General features: G+C 45.0%; 1 protein-coding gene across 1 annotated transcript in view; it reads right to left on the reverse strand.

Moving 5' to 3' along the window:
• The window catches only part of MYRIP (myosin VIIA and Rab interacting protein), a gene marked incomplete at its 5' end in the record, with an annotated part of 65,904 nt that overhangs the window by 24,671 nt on the left and 16,116 nt on the right, over positions 1–25,117 (reverse strand). Inside the window, 4 exons of the mRNA XM_008939597.1 lie at positions 307–387; positions 709–806; positions 1,378–1,458; positions 3,740–3,876. Coding sequence (XP_008937845.1) covers positions 307–387; positions 709–806; positions 1,378–1,458; positions 3,740–3,876 — 397 coding nt within the window. The remainder of the gene's footprint in view (positions 1–306; positions 388–708; positions 807–1,377; positions 1,459–3,739; positions 3,877–25,117) is intronic.

The raw sequence follows: 25,117 nt of genomic DNA on the forward strand, positions 1-25,117 counted from the left end.
GGTGGGGGTCGGCCTCTGCTCCCAAGGGACAAGGGACAGGACAAGAGGAAACAGCCTCAAGCTGCACCAGGGGAGGTTTAGTTTTGGTATTAGGAAGAATTTAATCACTGAAAGAGTGATTTTCTGATTTCTCTCTCAGACTAGCTGATTAAGCCTCTATTGGGATAGCTGATGGTGCAACTTGTCTTTTACTTTCTACATTGGTGTCACCCTTTCTGCTGTTAGCAGAGTTAAAGCTCAGCAGAGCAGAGGATTCTGTTTTGGCTATAAAACAAGCAAGGGGAAAAAACCCCATGGATGTCATACCTTCTGCACGATGGTTGTGGCCAGCTCTTCTATGAGGTCCTCCTTGTGCTCCTGCAAGTAACAAGCCTCGTTCTGCTTGTCCTGCAGGAAAACAGGTAACTGGAGTTGCTAAAATCACCAACCACCAGCCCTTCCACAGAAATGGTGTAAATGAGGGACTGGGTAGCATGCCCTGCTGGCACTGTGGACAGGAATTACAGGTACTTGCATTGCATGTCACCTTCTGAAATGCAACATGCATCTGGGAAACAAATTCATAAACTTCACATCCAACTCTTTAGGAACAGCATGAGAGAGCCACTACTTCTCTAACATTTTCTATCTACTTGTTTTGGACCATTACCCAAATTAAAAGAAACTGAATTATTCTATTTAAATGAATTTTTGTTTGGAAAATGTTACCAGGCTGTCACTGTAGGTCTCTGCCTTAGAAATAGCTTCTTCCACAGCTTCCTCTGCAACACGTAAGGCCACAGCAAGGGTATCCATCATGCTGTGTCCTAGGTGAAGAATAAGATAAAACCACCATGGTCTTTATAAATCCACATTTTACATAACGAGCTCCAAAATTCAGGCTCATATTCTGCACATAGGTTCTAATCTTAGGTTGTTCGTTTTCTTGATCCACAATTATACACAGTAAAGTACCCTAAGACAGAGAAATTTGCCTCAATCTCTGTGTTACTTCTTAAAGGTTAACATTAAATAAAACAAACCAGTATTTTTATGTTGCTTAATTATAGAATCCAGCAAAATAGGAGGAAATCATAGGAAGAAAATTTGTAAACTTTATAAATACAAAAAAGAGAATTAAAAAAATATCTAAGCCTAGAAAAAGAAACGGGAGAGAAGTAACAAGACCCACACAGTAAGAAAACCACACTAGAATAAGCATGTTTTAGCTGTAATACTGAAACAAGAGATCCCTGAGGCATGGTACATAAAGGGGTTTTAGTGTCTTGCTCAAAGTTTGAGCTAAAAGATAGCTGGATCTGTGCACAAGAGCTCCCAGCACTGCAGGCTATCTGTCCAGCAGCTGAGAGTGCAAGGACTGTGTTTTTTGCAGCATACCTTCTGTCTGTTGGTAGAACGTGGAGTCACTGCCACAAAGGCTTCCTTCATTTTCAAAGCTTCCTTCAAAAAAACCTCCTTCTGCTCAAAATAAAAAAGAGACAGCACCGTGTGGAAGGGTAAGAAACAGCCATGGACAGCAGAGGCATTACTGGGTTGGAATATTCCCTCCAGATATGACACACAAAGAGGGATAGCTGCAAAACTCCTCCTACTTTTTGTATAGACCATGACTGTTTTAGACCAAAGACCTGTGCTTGGCACTGCTGAAGCCACACCCAGAATCCTGGATTACTCCAAGAAGGACATTGAGGGTCTGAAGTGTGGCCAGAGAAGGGCAATGAAGCTGCTGGGGAAGGATCTAGAGCCCAAGTGTGGGGAGGAGCAGCTGAGGGAGCTGGGGGTGCTGAGCCTGGAGCAAAGGAGGCTCAGGGGAGACCTTCTGGCTCTGCACAGCTCCTGACAGGAGCCTGGAGCCAGGGGGGGGTCGGGCTCTGCTCCCAAGGAACAATTGATACAAGAGGAAACAACCTCAAGTTGCCCCAGGGGAGGTTGAGGTTGTCCCTGAGGAACAATTTCTTGCCCTTGAGGGTTGTCCAGGGCTGTGCCAGGCTGCCCAGGGCAGTGGTGGAGTCCCCACCCCTGGAGGGGTTTCCAAGCTGTGGAGATGTGGTGTGAGGGACATGGGGCAGTGACTGGATTGCTAGAGTGAGGTTAATGGTTGGACTCAGAGGTTTTTCCCAACTGAACAATTCCATGATGCCATGACCCTCATTCATTTTGGAGGGAGAAAACTATTTATACAGTAAAAGAGAGAGAGATGGAGATGCTGCTCAGTGTACACTGACACAGCAGAAGTTAAGTACAGGGAATTTGCCTTTAATATGACATTTGGGGTTGCAATAGATCCTACATTTTAAAGGGCAGTGCTGTATAAATAAGCCAAACCCCAGACATATATACTAGTATTTAACTTCAAAGGGAACAAAAGGTTTCCCCACCAGTCACACAGAGCAGAAGGGACTTAGCAATGACATTTAGACTCAAAACCCTTCCTTGGGAAGGTCTCACCCTGAGTGCACTGCTCATCACTGCACTGTTCACACTTCCACCCAAGGACAGACCCAGCAAGACTAAAGCTTCAATAAAGGCAACACATCCTATTAAAGTTCTGAAGGACCCATCCCCACAGTTTGGAATTCCACTGCCCCACTTCTGCCCCCACTGACATGGATTTTCCTGCCTTCTATTCTCAGCTGTTCAGGAGACTTCTCTAGACATGGGAATTTGGCACAGAGAAAGCAAAAAGACAGATGAATGAGAATGTAAAGCATAGCTCACTCCTCCCTGGAAGCTTTTATGCCAGTTTTCATAAGACACACCTTCACTTTTCACTCAGGACTATGGAGTCCACTTACCATCACTTCAGGAAAAGACAAAGTAAAGACTATAGAAAAAATGCAGTCTCTACAAATTAATTACACTAAGAAAGAATCTGGTCTGGCAAACCCAGTGCAAATTCAAACATTTTGAGTAATTTGCTGAAGTTGGTGTTATGGCACTAAAAATCACTCCTCCTCACCCATTTTATATCTCTTCTCACAGGTTGGTGCACTGTAAGAGCATAGTTAGGGGAGAGCTGTCTCTTCACTTAAAAGGGTGACACCAATCAGCACCTTTTAACCATTTACAAACACCAGGACAAAGAGGTGGCCAGTCCCAGCTCCTCAAGCACACAAAGCTCCCAGTGAGGACCATCTAATCTTGGCCAACCTGGACACTGAATGCATCCCACGGGAACCAAATTTTGCTTCAGACACCACAGAAATGGGCTCTGGGGCCAAATGCTGAATGCAAAATGATTTTCTCATTCATTGGCTACTCAGAACTGTGATAAATTTTGGAATATGAGCTGAAAACTGCAATTTATTTGACAGACTGGAGATAACAGTTGTGTATCAGTGCTGTAATTAAGATTAAACATTCTTTGAATTCTTAAACAGTTCTCTGGACACTTCACCTGTTTCTTCTCTCCACTGAGGGATTTCTTTTATTCAAAGAATAGCCTGGCTACTCGGAGCTGTGATAAATTTTGGAATATGGGCTAGAATGCAAACTGCAATTTATTTGACAGACTGGAGATAACAGTTGTGTATCAGTGCTGTAATTAAGATTAAACATTCTTTGAATTCTTAAACAGTTCTCTGGACACTTCACCTGTTTCTTCTCTCCACTGAGGGATTTCTTTTATTCAAAGAATAGCCTTAAAACAAAAATCTCTTTGGAAATAATCTCAGAATTTCTGTTGTCTCAGTTTGTCAAAGCAAATAAATGAATGAGACCTCAAGACATCTGCTCTCACCTATGGCATCTGGACAAAGGCCACTCTCCAGCCTGTGCTTCTTGTACAAGTTCTTCAGGACTTTGGCACTCCCAAAACACTTGAAGCGACTTTTGACATTATTATAGTACCAATCCAGAGACTGGGTCCTCAGGAGCCTGGAACAGAAAGAGACAACATTTGGAATGATCCTACAACAAATAAAGGTGATTTGGTTTGCCAGCCTTTGAGGTAGAAAAGGATCTTTTAGGTCTCGGAGCATAAACTTATTCATTTCTAAGTAATTCTTTACTGTTTGTGTCCCATATACTGAGGCAAAAGGGGAAAAAAAAAGGTAACTCATGAGGAAACATCTGACTCAAGGTTTTATTTGGTTTTGCTGCTGCTCTCTCCTTCTCTGTTACAATGCCAACACTCCCACCTTTGGAAACATATCAACAAGCCTTAAAACAGGTTTTTAAAAGAGCCTTTATTTACACAGATTTACAGATACTGCAAGAACATTAGCTCATTAATCAGAGAATCTGTTTGGGTTGGAAGAGACCTTTAAAGATCACTGAGTCCAACCATTCCCCTGCACAGTCAGGTCCCCACTGCCCCGTGGCCCTCACCCCACATCTCCACAGCTTGGAAACCCCTCCAGGGGTGGGGACTCCACCACTGCCCTGGGCAGCTGCTTAATGCACTGCAAAAATGAACCTTTCCATAAAAACAAATCCCTGCTTTTACTGGGGGAAACCTATGGAGCAGACAAAGCCTAATTAGATGACCTCAAAGCATTGCATTCACCAGTCTACTGACTTGGGGGTTTGGTTGCAAACTTCATTATAAACTCTGTTTTCCAAAGTTTTATAACCTAACTGAGAAGCTCCCCATGGTTCTTACTTTGTGAAACAGGAGATGATAAAAAGCAGCTGCTTTACCAGTCTTGGACCCTTTTACTTTTGTGGATGTGACTTTTTTTTTTAATTAACCAATGAAAATTAAAAAAACCCCAAGACAAACCCACCTCTGAAATACAGGTCTGTCCACAGCTCAGAGCTGCTGCTCTGTGAGAGCCTCCCAAAGATAACACAACCACATCAAACTGAAGAAATGTTAGGAGTGTAAATTTTAAGTGGGAAAGCAACAGCAGTGTTGAGTTTTCACTCTCTCAGGTCATGCCCAAGGCTCTTTCACTGGAGGCTCAGCCTTGAGTGAAGAACATGGAGGGGTTGGGAGCCAGGAGAAGACCATTTGGCTGAGCTGTGCCAGAACTGAGACACTGGTGGCCAGGACCTGCTTGGCCACAGGCATATTGCAGTGAAATATTCTTGTCTTTGACCATGATGTCCCCAACCAGGCAGTGCCTGGTGCTGTAGGACCACCATCCTCAAAGCCATGCTCATCCTGGGGAGCTGTCCATCCCTCTCTGGCCACACAGGCACCATGTTACCCATAAGTGGTTGAGAAACTCCAACTAAACCAAATTAGACCATCTCAGGCCCTCTCTGCCCATCCTGGCCTCACACAGAGCACGAAGCTCAAAGCCCCTGTATCCACTTTGCAAGCACTCAGTGTCCTCAGCCTGGGGCCCAAAGAAACACTGAAGATTTAGCCTGTCACTTCTTATTTGCTCAGTTTTAAGAGTAAAATTGCTTCAAAACTCAGCATCCTGAAATATTCTTTCCCTGCCAACAGCAACATTTGCTTTTCCCCTTGGGCTGATGTTTTAGAGCTCGTAATGTCCTGCTCGTTATGAATTGTTGAATTAAAGCATTTCAGTCCCTTTCAGAGAACTCAAAGATGCTCCCAAGGTTCAAGAATGCAATTTCACCTCCATGCCCTCTGGGATGGATCATGACCAGGGCACACAAACACCACACACAGGAGCAGGCTGCCAACGCTCCGTCCCCTAAAAACCACAGAGAGAGAGAGAGAAGGTTGGAGCTGGAGCAAGGAGATCTTTAAGGTCCCTTCCAAACCAACCCATTGGATGATTCTAAGCTTAGGTTATAGGTGTGAGTTTGGTGAGGACCACCTTCAGGTGTGTGGCCCATGGAGGGGAAATGTCCTGCAAGAGGGGAGGGAGACAACACTGAGACAACACTGGGTATAACTGGAGCCATCAGTTTGAGCCTCCAGGAGGAAAATTCACCTCAGAGAAGAACATGTCAGCATTTAACTGAGATCTGTGCCCTGTATTGTCCCTGGGAGGCCATATCTCATCAGGGGTGAATGCACCCCGGGCACATTAACCCGACCTGCTGCCCCCAGGAAGGTTGTTGTGGTTTAGGGTAAACTGGGGTGAAAATTCAGATATTGCAGTGGTTATAAAAGTCAATTATCAGAAAGAAGAGAGCTTTCAAAGCCAGGGCTCTGCTCTAATTTAGCTGACTGCAAACACCAGGGGTGAAATCACAAGGGTGGAGAGTTAATGGCAGTTCAAGCAGTGACCCAAGAAGGGGCAGGACCTCTCTTCAGGCACCCACCAGCAGGGAAAGCTGTGAGAAGCCACATCCAGAGCAGCTCCTGGCAGCATCCCAGCAAGAGCTTCTGCCAGAACCACACGTGTCCAAGGCTGCTTGCCACGTCTCACAGCCAGTGCTGGATAGTCCTGCTCTGTTTTTCCCTCTGTGAGCTCCCCCAGCATCCACTCCACTCTTCTAGCCTAATGCTGAAAGGTTCTCACAACACCTCAAGTCCAATCTTTCTTGCTCCTCTCTAAACAAGACAGTTTAAGATGTTTGCTGTGGCTCCTGAGGAGCAGCTGAGGGACCTGGGGTTGGTTAGCCTGGAAAAAAAGAATGTTCAGAGGAGATCTGGCTCTTCACAACTCCCTGACAGGAGGCTGGAGCCAGGTGGGGGGTCAGGCTCTTCTTCCAAAGAACAAGTGATGGGACAAGAGGAACTGGCCTCAAGTTGCACTACAGGAGGTTTAGGTTGGATGTGAAGGGAAATTCCTTCCCCAAAAGGGTTGCCCAGGGCTGTGCCAGGCTGCCCAGGGCAGTGGTGGAGTCCCCACCCCTGGAGGGGTTCCCAAGCCGTGGAGATGTGGGGTGAGGGACACGGGGCAGTGGGGACCTGGCAGTGCTGGGGGAATGGTTGGACTCAGTGATCTTTAAAGGTCTCTTCTAACCAAAAAACCTCCATGATTCCACATCTTCTAGCCATCTGACCATTCCCACTGTTTTTTTTTTTTCCCCAGGGACAAGATTAAAAGGACCCAAGTGGTCTCTATCTTTGTTTAAATACAGGTCCCAGAGCTGGTCGTTGGGTGTGGAACAACCCAAGATGTTCCACTGTGGACCAGCCAGTGGCCAACCCCAGCCTGCAGCCCTCATCATCACTGGTAGAAATAGAGCCCAAGAACTTGTCCCCTCCTTCTCTGAGCCCTTCTGTGTTTCATTCAGTGCCTGGAAATGACTCCCCCACCTCACTGCCAAGCCCCAGCAACCTGGTTAAAAGGTGGAACACTCAGATATTGCTGAAATGGAACATTCCACATGTTTACTTCAAAGTGCTTTTTATGTAGGTATTTTAAATTACCACATATATTCAAGACATATATATATATATATGAGCTATAGGATTTATTTTATGACATAAAAATCATTAATAGGCAAATAAAAACATGACCACTGAAACAAATCTTTCCCACTTAAGTAGAAGGAACTATTTCACTTGATCTGAATCCCTTTTCCCCCAGAAATTTCCTGTCAAATTTTGGCTTTAATTTCCATTAAGATATATTCAGTATCTCCATATTCCTCCAAGGAAAGAAATCCTGTACCCAGGTCATCTGATACTAGAGAGTTTTCCAGGCAAATTGAGAGAATTAAACCACCCTGCATCCTTAGCACATTTCTGACACTCAGATGTACCCCTCATGCTGAAGCAGAAGAAAAACATGAATCCAAGCAAGTGATGAGAGCTACACTGCACAAGGATGTGTTGTCTTTTTCTGTCATAGCTGCTCCTGCTCCCCAGGAACAACGACAGCAACAGAGATCCATAAATTCATCCCCTGCTGTGCTACCGCCACCGACTCAGCCTGTGCACCTAACCCACTGAAGGGAAGGAAAATCCACACTCAAACCTCACCTAAATAAACTTCAGGATGCAGAGAGCAACCTCCAAATGCTCTCAGGAAGATTTGGTCGTGGAATTTTGTGTTCACATCAATGACACAAAAGTATTTCCAGTCGGAATGCAACGGGACGAGGAAATGCAACATTCACCCCCAGGAGAAACGTCTCCTCTGAGCACAGCAGACACCAAATGGAACAACAGAACATAAAGCCACTTTAATTAGTGCTTCACATTACCTAAATGAAGGCTTTTCTTCCTGCAAACTTCATTTTTAATCCACAGATTCTTGAAAAAACAGCTGAAGGAGGAAAAAAAGGACGGCCGGGGAAGCATAAAAATTTTCACCAAAGAGCTCCAAAATCTGCTCCATCAGAAAAAAATGCCAGAGGATAAACCATGCAAATTAATTCTGTAATCCTGATTAGAAAAATACGCAGGGCTTTTACTATCGAGCTCAAGAATGCTAAAAAGACAACAATCCTCTGCTGCAAGGTCTGTTTCTGTTCTTCTCCTGGGAGAAAGCTGTGAACAAACAGCTGTGAAATGCCAGCAAAGATGAGAAGATTCATCACCACGGAGGAGCAGAGAGAGAGCTGGGCTCATCTCAAGATTATTTAAAAAACAAAGCATGGGGGGGGGAAGAAACATCAAAAAAAGCAAAAACAAAACCCCATCCACCTTTGCTGGGGAGGGAGGAGATGTGATTTCAGTCCCTGTCTGTCCTCCTGGTTCTCCCTTCTGCTGTGTTCTCCTGGGAGGTGTGCACACAGAGATCCCACCACCAAGATGAGACCTCTTTGTGGCTCTGCTGCTTTGCAGACAAGCCCTGGCACACCTGGTGGGAGCGTGATGCCTCCAAATTCCAAGGCCCATGTAGGCTCCTAGTTGGGACCCACGTTCCTTCATCTCCTTGCCACACACCCACCCGCCGTGGGAGGAGAAGGAGGAGGAGGAGGAGTGATGCTCCACTAACCACCTGGATGCTGTTCAGATGTTTATCCAGCACTTCAAGCAAGATCTCCTTAAATTCCAACAGAAAATGGGGTAGATGGGGAAGAGCTGGCCAGCTCCAGAAGTTCACCTCATCAACCACTCCAGCCCAGCAGCTCTTCTCAGCATGGACCAAGGACAAGTGAGGACCAAGTGAGGGTATGTGATGCTGTGCCCTGCTGCTGCTGTGGGCCAGGGAGCATCCTGAGCACCCCACGTGTGCCTCAAGTTCCTCACCAGGAGCATCCTGTGAATGCCACGTGGACCTCGAGTTCCTCACCCTTTTATTGCTGCTTCTGAGGAAAATGAGCCTTAGAATCAGAGAATGGGTTGGAAGGGGCCTTTAAAGGTCATCTAGTCCAACCCTTCTGTACGTTGTGCTCCTCATGAGTGGAGATTTCTCTGATTCAGCCTTTAAAACACCCAAGGAACGTTTTGGGTTTCTTTTTGCTTGTCTATTTTTTTATTAAGTAATATTTTTCAACCCAACTTCATAGCCCCTGCCTTTTAAATGGTGAGGTTCTCCCTGCTGCACAGGAAATATTTTTAGTTGGAAGCTTTTATGTGCAAGCTGTCCAGCAGTCTGACAAAAGCTAAATTCCAGATTATGGCTGAAAACCATAGAAAAAAAAAAAATTCCAAAGCCTTTACAAATTATACAAATGAGACTTTAATCCCAGCTGGCCTGGCTAGGAGGGGCTCTGCATCTGGGCACACACACAAATGCCCTTTTCATATGGATTTTCAGCTATTTGAGGAATGAAAACTAGGAAAAACAAACCCAACCCACCTCTATTTTTGTAAATGTATCCCAATACTAAAGCCCAAACGGGCCTGGGAGCTCAGATTAGCCAGGCTGTCAGAGAAATACAGCTGCCTCTCCAAGTTCTCAGCACTCCTGGGCAAAACTGATCTGCTGTCCAGGGGAACATTCACTCCTCTGGCAAACAGAAAGCTCCAAAACCACATCATTCTGTCTTCTCCAGGACAAGCTTATTCTCCTCTGCACAAGGCAGGGGGTATCTTCACCCCTGAGACTACTTATTCCCCTAAAACTAAGGAAATCAGGTTCTAGCCAACATTTTTCCAACCACACTGCTTAGGCTTTAAGAGAATAAATGGATTTAATGCAGATCCTACACATGCTCCTGCCCCTTTTTCTTGTGGTACTTTCTTTCTCCATTCCTCATTTTCTTCAGGAAAATATGAAAATGGGATAAAGGCCATAATTAAACTTGCTAAAATATTCTCACATAGCCTGGACAATTCTGTATTTGCCCTGTTACAAAGAGAATGGGAGTGCTAAGGTCATTTCCATATATGCATATGCATGGGAAAATAAAATGGCCATGTGGGAAGGATGGAGATATGGATAGTGCAAACCTGTCTTCAACCAAAATAAGTCTCAAATTATTTGTGACCCAGAAAAAAACACAAAAAGAAGGATAAAACTGAGATACAGATGAGTCTCCAAGAAGACAGAGTAGCCCATATGGAATCAGATATATTAAGTATTGTCATTGTGTAATGGAAAGGGGTATGATAAAAACAATTACCTCTTCTAGGTATGAAATTAAAATAGGGATGTAGACTACTCAAGCATGTTCATCCTCATCCTTTCTTTTAATTATAATGAACTTTCATTTTAAAAAAATCCTCCTAATATTCTTCAGAAGTTCATTTATTTAAAAGGAGCAGAGATCCCAGGGGTAGAAACACCAGGTAAAGAGGGAAACCAAGCAAAAATCAGAAAAAACACCCCCACACCATGACTTGAGTGACAGGGGAAAAAAATAATTAGTTTTTCTCTTCCAATCCCCAAAAATAAGTGGTTGTACCAACACAAAGCATTAAGAGTATCCACTTACTTTCAGCACATTAAGGAAGATAATAAAAGGATCCACATTCATGACCATTTGACTCCTAGGATGAATCATACTCTGCATAATGACAGGTTAGCACTGCTGCTTTAAAATATTTGGGCTTTCTACATCTAATCCAGCTGCAATATTAGTTAAATAAGACAACCTGAGATGATAATATTAAATTCCCTGCAAGCTGCAACAATGGGATTAGTTACTGAGTATAAAATCACAGGCAGTGAAAAGAGCTTTTCCAGAAAACATCTACAGAGCTAGAAACAAGTTCTTTAATAAATAGCATTTAGAAACATTCATTTATATTGAAATTAATTATAATGAAGAGAAGTCTTTTTCAGATCAGAGCCAAGTACCAAATTCTGTGAGACAACCTACGATCCAACTCCTAAATGACAGTTTTTTGTCCTAATTTCTTTGCCAGTTTAACTCTTTAAGGGACAAAGTGCCATAATTAGGTAGGTGAAGAAGCTGATAAAAATATTTTACATCTATCCTATTTCCTGCTTCAGTTTTAAATGGATTTTCCCTCCTCTCTCCAATCAGTAAGCATACAGCACACATCACAGTGATGTAAAACTTAGTGGCTCATGGGCAGTAATGCCATTATCCTAAAGCCATTAAGATCTTGGAAAGGATGTTGACTAAAACCTCAACAAGTAAATAACAGAACTGACCAAATACCCTTTAAATCCGTTTTACAGGCAAAAAACTGCAGCACCAAAAGGCTTATTTCCAGTTCCTTTGAAAACTGAGCCTGTTGAGAAGGGAATTCAGACACCTTGACTCTAAAGCCTGTGTTTCCCACTCAAGTTGACCCCTCTCCCCTTCTGAAGCATTCAATGTTTGCCTGGAAGCTCTGTTTTCATATCTGCAATTTGTTCAAATGACATATTTTAGATTAAATACTCGTGTCAAAGAGAAAAGGAAACCAACACTCTCAAAAGCTTTACACACGAAGAGCCAGGAGTGAGATCAAAGGGTCGACTGAGGCAGTGTGACAACACATGCAATCCTCTTCCAAATCCACCAGAGGAGCAGCATAGCTGAGCTTGGAGACTGCCTGGAGCCAGGGATTTTGCAGATTGTTTTGTTAAGATAGACAGCAAGAATTAGACGTGGCTGAATACATGACAACAGATGTAAATCTTCAGAAGTGATCATCTGTATGAAGCCTGTTCAGCTTCTGCTGCCATTGCTCTGCTCAGAAATGTCTTGGAGAAGTGAGAGATCTACATTGGACAGCCAACGAGCCCCAAACATGGACCTGCTGGAGTCCAGAGGAGCCCCAGCAATGCCCCGAGGGGGGAACCCCTCTGCTGGGAGCCCAGCAGAACAGACAGGCGGGGGTAGCTGCAGAGGAGAAGGCTCCCCAGAGACCTTCTTGCAGCCCCTCAGGACTTAAAGGCACCTATCAAAAGATGAGGAGAGACTTTTTAACAGGGCAGGTTGTGACAGGACAAGGGGTGATGGTTTTAAACTAAACCAAGTTAGATTTACACTAGATATAAGATATATAGGGAGTGACATAATGTTTTTGTGGCCTCCCCTGGACCCTCACTTCTGTCACCCAAACCTCTGCTGCTGCCTTTGGAACTGAGTCACTTCAGTGGGAGGACAGGGAAGATGCAGAGAATATTGAAAGCTTTTTTCCAACACTAAGTCCTCAAACACATCATAACCCAATTTGCACGGCCGCCAGCCCCTCCTTTTGGCAGGCTGCACAATGTCTTGTTGCCTTCTACAGCCAATTTGTTGACTCTAATTAGCAATTTGGGAATCAAGTAAGAAGAAAAGAGAAATAAAGAACTGAGTGCACAGTGCCAGTTACTACAGAGGGATGTGCAACCTTTCATTAGTGGTTTTTTTATTAATGTAGCTGAATGTTGGCTGCATCCAGCTGCTTCTTCCAAACCAGCCATGGGTGAGCAGCTCCATGTTGTATTTGACCCAGGTTGGGTGAATATTTGGTCTCCTCTCTGTGTAAATGCCACTTGTGATGTCCTGGGCTGGCTCCAATGTGCAGCCTGGCAGCTGGAACCAGGTGTCAAAGAAGATCTTTTTATTTTCCTTTCTCTTCTACTTTCTGTTTCCACTTGGCAGCAACAAGCTGGGCCTCTCCAAATTATTCAGTGCCCAAAAGCACTGGGAGAACACCACCAAGCACAAACCCCAGAGAATGCACGAGTCATAAGTTGAATTATACTCCCTACAGTTCAAATTTACATTTTGAAAACACTGAACCTTCTTAGGGAGAGATGACATTTGATTCTGAAACACAAACTCACAAATATTTGGCTGTTAAGTCATTTATCTCTCTTTCAGGAAGAGAGTTCCCAAGGGGCATGATATTTATATCAAAACATTCAGATTTCCCTGATCATATCACAGGAGGATTAGACACGGAACACTGACAAATCTTGAGCAATTAAAAAAGGCTATCAAATCACTGTGCAGAGCTTCTCTCTTTTCTCCTAAATTTTCCCTTCACCTTCCCCTCTTGAGGAAGAGAGCACAAAAAATGTCACTAACAACCACCTAAATCTTGAGAAACTGCATGTCTCTACCTGGGTCTGGTGCTGTGTAAGAACCTTGGCTTTGTTTAGGAGATAAAGAAAATGGGTTCACTGTACAACCAAGATCTAAAGCTTTGACTCAAGGGCTGAAGAAACCCACTTTGAGAGAGCTGCATTATTTTCAGCATCTCTTGGGATTTCTTTAAAGGCCTGTCTCATGAGCAACCTGCCCTAGCTGCAGATATCCCCACTTACTGCAGGGGGTTGGAGTAGATGCTCTCTGAAGGTCCCATCCCACTCAAACCAGTCTATCCTTTTGTGTTGATGCTTCCATCTGGACCTGGTTCCAGCCCTGACAGTGAGACTAACTAACACTGATGGGTAGGTGTTGTGGCAGAAGCCTAACACAGCTTTTGGAGACAAAGTGGTAGAAGAAAAGGGTGAGACAAGTGGTTTGTGCCCACCCGTGCTCCACTTCTTCCTCCATCCCCTCACCACCCTCGTTCTAATTCTTTTGCCGTCCAGCTCAGAAAGGGGTGTCCAAAAATCCCAGATCTCAAACCAAAATGCCTGTTTGAAGTCTTCTTCCTGTGCATCACACCCACTGGGCCACGTTGCCATCAACACCTCAGCCCACCAGCACCTCGAGCCCAGCAAGCCCCAGTATAATTAAACGCCTCCTCCCACCCTTGGCTCCAAGAGCTGCTGCTTCTGGGGCTGCCTGGCTCTCACTTGCCATTTCCTGAGCCTCTCCTTGCATGCCCAAATTTCAAAGCAAACTAAAAACTGTAAAGATGACCTGATCACAAAAAAATTTTCTCCTCTTAAGGACCCACCTCAGTTTTTCCATCTGGGAGTGGTGGTCAACAGTGCTCCAAGTTCAAACAGTCAGGAAAGCTGAGAGGGTAAAAATCCACCAAAAAACATCTTCCTTGTTCTTTTGAGAGAAAGGTGGATTGAGGGCACTTGGGATAGCACTGAATCTGCCACCTTTAAGGTGCTCAAAACATTACCCATCCTGCAGATTAAGGTGGATTAAGATATTTCTGAAGGTTACATAGATTTAGTGTTTTTGGGAAGCTCTTTATATGTGCATACTCTGTGAACACTTGCAGGAAGGGAATCCCAGAACCACAGACTGGTTTGGGTGGGAAGGGACCTTTCAAGGCCACCCAGTCCAACCCCCTGCAGGGAGCAGGGACATCTGCAGCTAGAGCAGGGTGCTCAGAGCCCCATCCAACCTCACCTGGGATGGTTCCAGGGATGGGGCAGCGACCACCTCTCTGGGCAGCCTGGGCCAGGGGCTCACCAAACTCACTATAAAAATATTCTATCTAGTGTGAACCTCCCACTTTAAGTTTAAACCCATCACCCCCTGTCCTGCCACAACAGTCCTTGCTAAAAGAACTATCACGGGGAAAAAAAATGTATCTGTAGTTAAAGGGGAGTTCAGAGAGGAGCATCCCAGAGACAGAGGGGTTCATGATTGCCTCAGCTCATTAAATGTCCTTCCCACCACTGAACACCACAAGTTCTTCCCATGCATAAGCCAAAGTTCAGCCAGAGAGTTCAGCACAGCATCAGGGCCTTGAGTGTTTCGCCACAACAGCCCTTGCTAAAAGAACTATCACGGGGATAAAAAAATGTATCTGTAGTTAAAGGAGAGTTCAGAGAGGAGCATCCCAGAGACAGAGGGGTTCATGATTGCCTCAGCTCATTAAATGTCCTTCCCACCACTGAACACCACAAGTTCTTCCCATGCATAAGCCAAAGTTCAGCCAGAGAGTTCAGCACAGCATCAGGGCCTTGAGTGTTTCGTGATACTTGATAGGAAGTGGTTTGTAGCAGCAGCTTCTGGAATGAACTCCTGAGTCCTCAGCTGACTCACTTGTGGAACTTGTCAGGCACTTGTGGTTTCACTAATCACAAACAGATCACCCAAGGGTGCAGTGGCTGGACCTCTAAGACACAAACCAGGACTCTTGTTCATATGCAGGGCTAAGGAAGGTTAATGCATCATAAACACACAGAACATAAAGCCAGAAATGTTTGTGGTACTGAGAGCCCTCAGCCCCAGAGCCCAAAAGACAGCAAATACATGTTACAGATAATATTAAGGGGTTTATCCTTAATATTAGGATTAAGAAACATGACCACATGCCATGCAGCTACACCTCACCTGAGTTAGCCCTACAATGCTTTTTCAGACTAACTCAATAGCAGGCATAGGGAAAAATGAAGGAATAACCAAAATTTTCTGAGAGAAGTATAACACTCAAGATTAAATCATCTTTCTCTACTCCACTTCTTCTATTTTCACTGCAATCAGAACATAAGAATTTGCCAGTTTACAGAAGTTGCATCTAGGCAAACATGAAATCCTGGAGTTGAAGCAGCATGAAGCATTTGTTCTGAAGATGCTTCTTACCACAGGTACCAGTCTCTGCTGTGCAAGAGATGAGAGGTGTTCAGAAATCCATCTACAGGAGTCCTGCACAAGAAAAATCCTCTCTTCAAAGATTTCTGATTAAAGGGTATTTCTAATATGCAATTTATTCACGTCTTGCTATTCACAAAGATTGGCCCATTGAAGTAGATGGGTCAGTTCTATTTTTGGATATAGCTGGTTTCTAGAAGCTTGACAATTTATGTCCAAAATGAGCAGGTAATTTTCTTCATTAGAAAGCACCACAGCATGTCAGAATGAAGACAGGCTGCAAAACCAACCAAAAAAATTACATCTAGGTTTATGTTCTTCATTGTACATTAACATCTTTGTCAGCACTGACCCTATTTCAAATCTCAGACTCCAAAGGCTGCCAGGAATGTGAGCCCCAGAGGGGGATTTTTTCTAGCAAATGTGTTGAAACCTCTGTTGGGTGGCAGCAGCTACTCAGAAAGGCACTTAGGCCATGGAGGTACAGGCTCCTGAGAGCAAGAGCAGTCACTCAGAGGTAAGTGGGATGGTCATCCTTGGCTTTTGGTACAACATGATCTAATGAAATCTTCACCATTTAGCACAGCACCTTCTTCTTACTGTCAGAAACATCCACTTACAAAGTCTTCACCATTTATCAACTCAGGAACAGAAGGTTTTAGCAACTTAGGAACAAGAGGGGTGATATGAACATTGGTGTCTGACAATGACTTTCCTGTTTCAAACTGAAGCTGCCTTTGTACTGGAGTGATGGTGCTTGTTCTCCCTTGGTCTCAGGTGCACCACTTCTCCTCCCTTTTAGCCTCAGGCTTCATAGTCTTCTCTTTTGCTCCCTTTCTTTTTACAACACTAGACCCAAGTTCCCCCGAGGACTGCAGCTACTGCCCAGCCCAACACAGAAAGAGCAGAAAGTGACTGAGTAGAATCATGGAATCATTTATTTGGAAGAAACAAGATCATCAAATCCAACTGTTAACCCAGCTCTGCCAAGTCCACCACTAAACTATCCTGGTTTTCAGCCCCAAGACATACATACAGAGTCCTTCAGCAGCACCAACACCATCAGTCCCTCACCAGTGTCCTTTGGGACCCACACAAACCTTGCAGAAAGGACAGAGATGTTAAAAGGCAAAAATTATTTGAGTTTACATTAATCAGTGTCCTCAAACAACGATGCACAAAAAGGGCCAAAGGTGGGGGGACTGGACCCCAACTCTTCTGTACCAAAACTGACTGAAACCCAGTGGAAAAGGGTTTTCTCTGAGATTAGCACCATCAGCATAGGTGGGCAACCCACCCCAGCAGAGCTTATCGTGGGCTCTAGGCTTGGGCACTGCCCTGCCCTTTGGGATGGGAGTTAGTGGTGGGCTTGGCAGCGTGAGGTTTATGGCTGAATGTGCTGATCTTAAAGGTCTTTTCCAGCCTAAATGGTCCTGCTTTAAACCCAAGCAGACTGGTTCTAGCACTGCTGTAAGTAGGAGGATGAGGGGAGTGCAGGCTCTGCCCATTCACACGCCCTGTGCCCCAGTGGTGCAAGGAGCCACGAGCTGAGGACTGGGCACAAGGTACAAGTCCTGTCTCACTGCCTGCAGCACCACTCTGAGGGTGCTTCCACAGGTCGACTGAGCCAGAGATAAAAACTGACATGAGACAGCTGGGAAAGAAAGAGAAACAGCCCAAGCTGATTTATTTTCTTGCCCTTTTTCCCCCCTAGAGAAATGGAAACAAACTGATTGCTGAAGGCTGATGGAATGGGGCTCATCCTTCTAGTGGTGCTGCTTATTCCCCTGGAGAAGCAGAGGGGTTTTCTGCAGGACTAAGCCTGCCTGGAAGCACAGCTCCTCAAAGCCACACAGGCATCCCTTGACACCATGGAGCATCCTTCTCCCCCATGGGCTGCCAGGAACAGCAACTGGAAGCCAGGCCAGTGCTCTGCACAGACCCCAGAGTAACTACATGAGCCTGAATTGCTCCTACTCCTCCTAATAGTCCAGCAGCTAAATGGGATGAAGTCCTAGGCTCCATCATCAGGATTTAGGTGCTGTTTGACACCCCAGAACATCATCACCCAGACTCTGCCAGGAGAACACCAATGCTAAGGCTTTTGCACTGTTTCATCTGCAGATCTGGAGGCTCGTTGTGCAAGTGTCCAAATCTTGTCTCCATTTTACAGATGGGATAAATGAGTGTTAAGCAAGAAAGGAGTGTTTCAGTGGTGGTTAAAATCTCTTCCTGGGGGGCACACAAGTGAAATGGCCACTCATTGGTCATGTCAAAGGAGTAAAGCCACAAACCCTCAGGATTTCAACACATGGCAGCTGTTGGTCCACTTGCCTTGCACTTCTCATGCCTGATGAGACCAAGTTCCTTCAAATTCAGAATCATTTAGAGTCGAGTGATAAACACATCAAACCTCTGGCACCTCTTTTGTCTCTGGATGGAAACCTCTTCAGGAATGGGTGGTGCTCCTTTCACCAGCCTCCATTCTCCCTCAGAAGGCAGGAAGGAAGGGAAGGTTTGAAGTGCTCACATCCTCCCAGCTTCCTTTGCATGAAATCCTCCATGGGAGAACCCCAGAAAAACTATGCTTTGGATGCAGTGACACGTGTTACACTGGTCAAATACTGGTAGATTTAGTATTTTCTAGCATAAGGCAATACTACATGAATGCCTTAACCTTTCCCCAAAAGCTACCTTTTTAAATAAAGTTTGTGAGCACTTACAGCCATTAGTGATCTCTCCATCGTTACTCAAAGCCATTAATTAACTCTGTTTTGTCTAGATAAACATCTCTAACTCAGGCATTCAAAATCTCTTCGTTTTAATCCAGATAACAGGAAGGAAACCTAAAATCTGACAGATGATTTACCCAAATATTCCTCTCATCTGATATTCTGATAAAGAGTCTTTTTCATAAAAAAATGTTTGTGATGAATCTGTTATTTCACGAGTCTAACCAGAGGATGTATCAGTTTCTCTAAGCCACTTTCCCCAAAAAGAGATGCTAATTTTTCATTAAGAAATGATGACAGCCCAAGCAGGGCAAAAAATACAGCAGCAGCTTGAACGCTACTGAAAAGGCAACAAGTACCCCAAGCTCTTCAGAAGCATTCTCATAAGCCAGTTAGAATTTCTAACTCTTTCTCTGGCCTAAGGACAGATTCACATTTGCTTACAACCTGCAAAGCTTCACGCCCACCCCTGAAGTGATACTAAACCCAGCAACACTCCTCCTGCCCCAAACCCACCCACTGGCTTACAGATGACTCAGCTGATGGAGTGTCTACACCCTGCCCTCTCCTAATTAAAACACCACCACTTCTTTCTTCTTATATTAACCAGATGAAGGGTTAGGAAATACTATGACAGAGGCCATGCCAATATCTGAAATGGAATCTGTGTTCATTCCCACTCCTCTTTAAATCTTCTTACTGTGATTTGCTTTTGTAGCTAATATGATTAGCAGCACAAAACCCTCGACCTCAGCTTGCTCCCTCAAACCACTTGTTTGCTACAGAATTTGCCTGAGCTCTGTCTGGTGGAGTTACTAAGCTACTGTAACTCTCTGGATTAAGCAGGAGCATTGGCTCTGTGATTTCTGAAGAATGCTAAATCTTGGAAACTGGGGAGGCAAACAGCAGAACCACCTCACCAGCCTGCAGGCATGTTTTGCAGTCAGTCCAGGTGTTGAGGTGTTACAAACAGGTCTCTTGAACCCACAAGGTCAGGATTTCTTCTGAATTACCTTCTAACAACACAAGGATCTGCTCGAGAGCATTTCAAAACTTCACACAGCTCCAGTGCATGTGAAGCAAGGTTGCTGACACAAAAGCACAGGACGAGCTCTAAGCTCTGGTTGCTTCCCTCCCCATTTCCTTCCTTCACTTTTCTTTCTAAAGATTACTCCCAGTTGTCTTTAAAAGGTATTAACCTACACTTCCAAAAAGCAAAAGTGCTTGTAAATTGGTTCATGGACAAAACCCACTTGTGTCAGTTCCTTCTCTGACTTAGGCTGCAGTTCACCAGCCTCTGCAACCATCCAGCAAAATTAGAAGCTGTCATTAAAGTGATATTTGGAATTGCTTCCTCTAGCAAAGTGTTATCAAAAAACCCACCAAAGCCCCAACTTTCTCCTGAGCTATCTCCAAGGAAAAACTCTGAAATCACACCACAGTGACCCAACATCACAGAAAAGCACAGAATGACCCAAACCATGTAAATAGAGTATTTCCCTTCTCAACACTGGGGTATTGGTTCTTCTCAAAGTCCAGAGACAAAGGTTGTGAATCCACAACTCACATCCCAGAGACTGTCCCAGTAATGTCTCAGATCACACTCACTCCTCTTCATCAGGACTATGAGCTCATTATTCCAAGTTGAAATGCCTATAGCCATTAATAATGAGAAAATCTATAGAAGAGCATATACTGACCCAGGAAATGTAGAAACAACCTTTAAATAAGCTTCCCTTCAGGCAAATTCTACTATTTATTTATTGTAATGATGTTTTTAATCTAGTTGGGTTCTTTAATTAAAAAACTAAACTTGAATAGCCACAAACCTTTATAATTGGAAAGGATGTTTCCTGGAACAGAACTGCTAGTGCTGTGCACACACATTTTATTGTCAGAGGATACTGGAAAAATTCAAGGTTGATGGTAATGAGTACCAGATTTCACCCAGATTTTTTTACTCTGCCTTGGTGACTGAATGAATGTTTTTGTTGTAAGGGATTTGTATTTTTCTTAATACTTGGACACTGAGGACATGCAATTTTATGGGGCTTGTTTCCTGCTCAGGTGGCTTGGATAGCAACAAAGACTTCTGAGCTCTGCTTGTGATAAAAATCATTCATTCTTACACAATTCAGTTTTCCAGTGTCCAAAGGAAAATAAGGTTTCATAGCTTATCAGCTAGATGGGGAGTTCTTCTGCACCTTACAGCAGCACATTGACTGATCTTCTGTGTCCTTTCATCATGCATATTTTATATATGTATGTTTAAAGAGGTAAAATTAGGCAGGAATGGTGTTTTGCTCTAGGAGCACACACACAAACTAGTCTGCTGTGTGTATGAATGGACAATGAGCATCTTTCAATAGATATCAAAAATTATTCTGTGTTTTTTTCATTTGAAAAGACTTTTCTCAGTTGGTGACATGCTGGAGAGCTCCACTCTAAGTAAAGAAAATGTAACTTCTGATAGCAACAGGTTACAGGAGTAGGGACTTCACTTTCCTCCTGTTGAAGCCAGGACAGAAGCAGGGCCATAAGTCCAGTCCCCTTCCATGGGGAAACCTCAGCACCTGGACCTGAAGATGCTGGAAGTCCTTCCCTCTCCTCACTGGCCTTCTTCTGCCAAGGTCTTTAAGGCTTTCCAAGGGTGAAAGCTCAGCAAGGAAAGCTGTATATGGGAAACAGAGGCCAGGTCCAACCACCTCTCAGGACATGGTGGGGAATGGCAAAGCAGCAGAGACCTGACCCACCTGGCTATGGACCACTGGGCTTTTCTGCTTTCCACACAACCAAATACAAAGACATCTCCCCCACCAGGAGCTTCCAAGGCATTTCCAGGATAAATCCACACTCACAACCTACCAGCAGTTCAACCTGGCCTCTTTGTTTAACATATTATGCAGCTTTCTCTCTTCCTCCTCCCCACAGCACCGTGCAACCCTTTTTGCCCTGTACTGCTTCTAACCTTCTCCTGACAACTCCAACCTTCAGAGAGTATGTCAATGGGTGCAACTAAACCAGCTGAAATCTGCTGCACGTGGTGCCCTGTGCCCACAGAGCTGCTTGTAAAAATGCCACCAAGGCAACATTTTCAGTGGTACCTGCTGCTACATCCTTGTATTTAGCCTCCTGTTTGAGAGGGAGATCAAACACCCAACCATGTATTGTGTGGTTGGAAGTCAGAGCAATGTTCTGCTGGGTGTACTAAGTGTAACTTTACTAAAAGCTTGGGGAGGAAGGTGAGGCAGGAGTCCCTGGCTGGCAGGTTGTTCCAAACTCCCATACCTTGCTTGTGGCTCCCCAAAAACTCCCACAGACAGACAAGGGGACCTCAGGCCCCCTTGAGAAGATGCTCTGCTGCTAACCTGGGCGCACACACAAAGCTATGGCTGGTGTGTCTTGGACTCCCCCTCAGCCTCTTGGCTAATGAGATAGTCAAGACAGAATTATTTTCCCAACCTGACTATCAAGGGAGGAAATTCTACAGGAGATTTCATTATAAAAACTGGGATCCCAAGGGGAGGATCTCTAATACCAAGAGATGTCTGCAGCTGCTTTTCTTAGCTGCACTGTCTGTTGGCTTCAATATCACAAATTATCACAGTTAGTTACTCACACAGCCCTGTTTTCCTACGAAGAGCACAGAGACTGCAGGGCACAGACAGCAGCTCATCCCCACAGCACAGGGAGCAGAGATGGGAACAGCTCAGCAGCAACGACGAGCTCAAGGAACAGTCTCTCCTGGCATGCTCTGCACTAGTTCTAATTGATTATACTTCAGAGCCATCACATCCTTTAAAGCTGTGTTTAGAGAAGAGCAGGACTAGGTTTCAGCAACCTAAACCAGTCAGTTCTTTCAATACACTGAATAACTCTGTTTTTTTTCTGTCCATCCTACACTAATAAATATCCAAGATGTTGAAGCTGCTGCGGCTGACAAGACAGAAGGGAGAATTCTCCTCCCTGAAGTATATACAGGGTAATAATATTTCAGCTTCTGCTCACTTCAGAGGTGGAGATTCCCCCTCCAGCAGCAGGGTAAGGTATCAGAGCTCCACAGATGCTGGGATGCATCTGGCAAGACCTCACGCTGAGGCTTGTAAGCCCCGTGTTATGACTGCAGCAGCAGCAAACAGTGTCTGATGGCAATGCTGCTTTCCTGGAACACAGCTAAGAGGCATTAAGACAGAAAAAGCACTACAGCAGCTTTGTCAAAACACTGTCAAGACAAAACATCATCTGCAGCGCTGAAGGAAACGTGTCCTGGCTGGGTTACAGAGAGCACCAGGGCTCATCAAAGCAGCCCATGACATCAGGCAGTGGTTCCCTCTGCGTCGCTGGGCTCCTGGCACATCCATCTGCCCAGGGAAGCCACTGCTCTGGCACGTCCACTTCCCCAGCACTGCATTGCCTGGCGTTTCAGCAGTGCCTGTAAACACTCAGGAAACATTTGTTTTGACTCACAAATTTAGGTAGTAGCACTATTTTATTCACATAAGCCAATTTATGTTGTTTTTTAAGTCTGCATTTGGGGGTGAAGCTATTTCAAAACGTCTTCTAAAGTCATTAGAAATGTAAAGAGAAATCAAAACACCTTTAGGGAAAGCAAAGCTCCCCCCTTAGCTCATCCAGACAACTGCTGTGCAGAGCTACCTTTGTCACAAGTTCAACAAAACTGAAACCTGACATTTTTTGTCACGTTTGCTGCATCTCAGACTGAGAGTTCCTCCCGAATCCTCCGTAAAGCACACGCTGGTGGCAGGAGCTGAGAGAGCTGCATTGCAAGGACAGCACAGGGAATGAAGTCATCTCACTGTAGCACCATGCACGACAAAGGTATGGGGATCAGCATGACAAATGGTAAGAAATAAAGCAATATAAGCAGATTTACCTGGAGTAGTTACTGTGCTCTAGTCCCGATTGTTTCAATACTCCTCTCGGGATAAACGCCCCTAAAGTCTATTCCCTGCTTTGCACTGAGGTTTTAACGACCCAGAACACACGTCTGGTGAAGAAGTGCCAGACTGTAAGGCTGTCAGATGGAAGGCAGCGGGGGGGGGGACAGCAATCCCACCCCTCCCAGCCTCGGGAGCAAACTCTTGGGAAGCAGGGGGCCGGGAGGATGCTGCCGGGGGGAGGGCGCAGCCAACGCAGCTCCCCCGAGCAGCCTGCAGGAGAATAACAGGAGATCTCTCAAGTGCTGGTGTCAGCGAAGGAGGGGGTGTGAGGCACAGCAAGGAAGGAAGAGGCTCGGGAAGCTACTGCTCTCTCCATCCCAGGCAGGCTGAAGTCTCTCTGGCACTGGGGTCCTGCGAGGATAGGCACAGCAAGGAGCTGGGGTGGGATTAAGGCTCTGAGATGCTGGGCGAGTTCTGCCACAGACAGCTGGCTAAAACAACCGAGGGTAGGGAATGCTAAAGGATGAAGTTTCCAATAGCAACATCCAGACCTCCCTGCTGGAGCTCCTGCGAGGCGATGCACGTTCGGAGCCAAACAGCAACGTCGTCTCAGATAACAGCTTCGGCCCAAAAATCTAGCTGCAAAATCAGCCTTGCTCTACCAGCCCTCCCCGAGACTCATTCCCCACTTTGTAGGTTTTGTTTGAATTCACAGACAGCGTTTTCCACACTGTCTCCTTTAATATTTTCTCTCCTCTGCTGGTGAAGGAACAACTTAAGATGTTAACCCTTGCAGGCGCTCAGACAGCCCGTTGCTGGATGGTAGCTAAAGTGATTAGACAGATTAAAACCTGGTTTTCATGTATAAACTGCTGACAAATCTCCACAGCAGCCACGAGGGAAATAAAAGAGAAAAAATCAGACTTCTCAAGGCTCCTCATTCCCTCACTACAGCCTCCTCTCCTTGCTGGCTCTGATTCCCAGCTCTAAGTGGCATGAACCCAGTTCTCCCTCAGCCACCATCTTCAGTGTTATTTAAAATTGGTTGTTTTTTTAAGAAAAACATTGTTCTGTTAATAGCATCACAACGACAGAGTAATGACTACACTTTGTAATCTAGTCCTAATAGCTCAGAAAAGTTTCTCCCTGGGAGAATTTTCATCCCCGTGTGGTTTGTATCTGCTAATTCCTATGCAAATGAAAACCCCACTGACACATCCTATTGTAATACTTGCCCACTTTTTGGGTGAGGTCATCACAGCCGTGTCATGCTTTGCAAGAAGAACACATCCCAGCCTGGATTGTTGTGCAAGGGATGAGACACAGACCCCCCACGGGAGCGTGTCCCCCGCTCTGGGGCGTGGGTGTCCCCTGCCACCAACACGGCACGGGCAGGGGGTGGCACCAGGTTATCAGCTCTTCCCTTGCATAATTAGTACAGAAATAGGACAAACTCGTGCATTTTTATTTATTCCTTCAATATTCTAGCCTTTAAGATTGACATTTGCTGTGCTGAAGAGCCGAGGATCGCAACTATTTTTAAAAGGGAAGCTGGAGTGTTCCATCACTGTGGAAACTGAACCTTTAAGGGGAAATCACAACAAGATCCATAATAAAATCGTGACTGCCAGCAACCTCCCACAGCACGTGAAGAAGAAACCCCTCAGCAACATCACAGAATAGAATCACAGGATCCTTTGGGTTGGAAAAGAGCTTTAAGATCATCGGGTCCAACCATTAACCCAGTGCTGCCAGGTCACAGAGCAGGAACAACACTGGGATGAGTCCTGGTCTAAGCCCTGGAGATGTGATGGGGCTGAGGCATCAAAAAGAGAACAGCCTTGTCCTTACAGCTCCCTGCTGAACATCCTTAAC

Source organism: Merops nubicus, unplaced genomic scaffold, assembly GCF_000691845.1.
Source record: "Merops nubicus isolate BGI_N331 unplaced genomic scaffold, ASM69184v1 scaffold8484, whole genome shotgun sequence".
In the NCBI taxonomy this organism is placed as follows: Eukaryota; Metazoa; Chordata; class Aves; order Coraciiformes; family Meropidae; genus Merops; species Merops nubicus.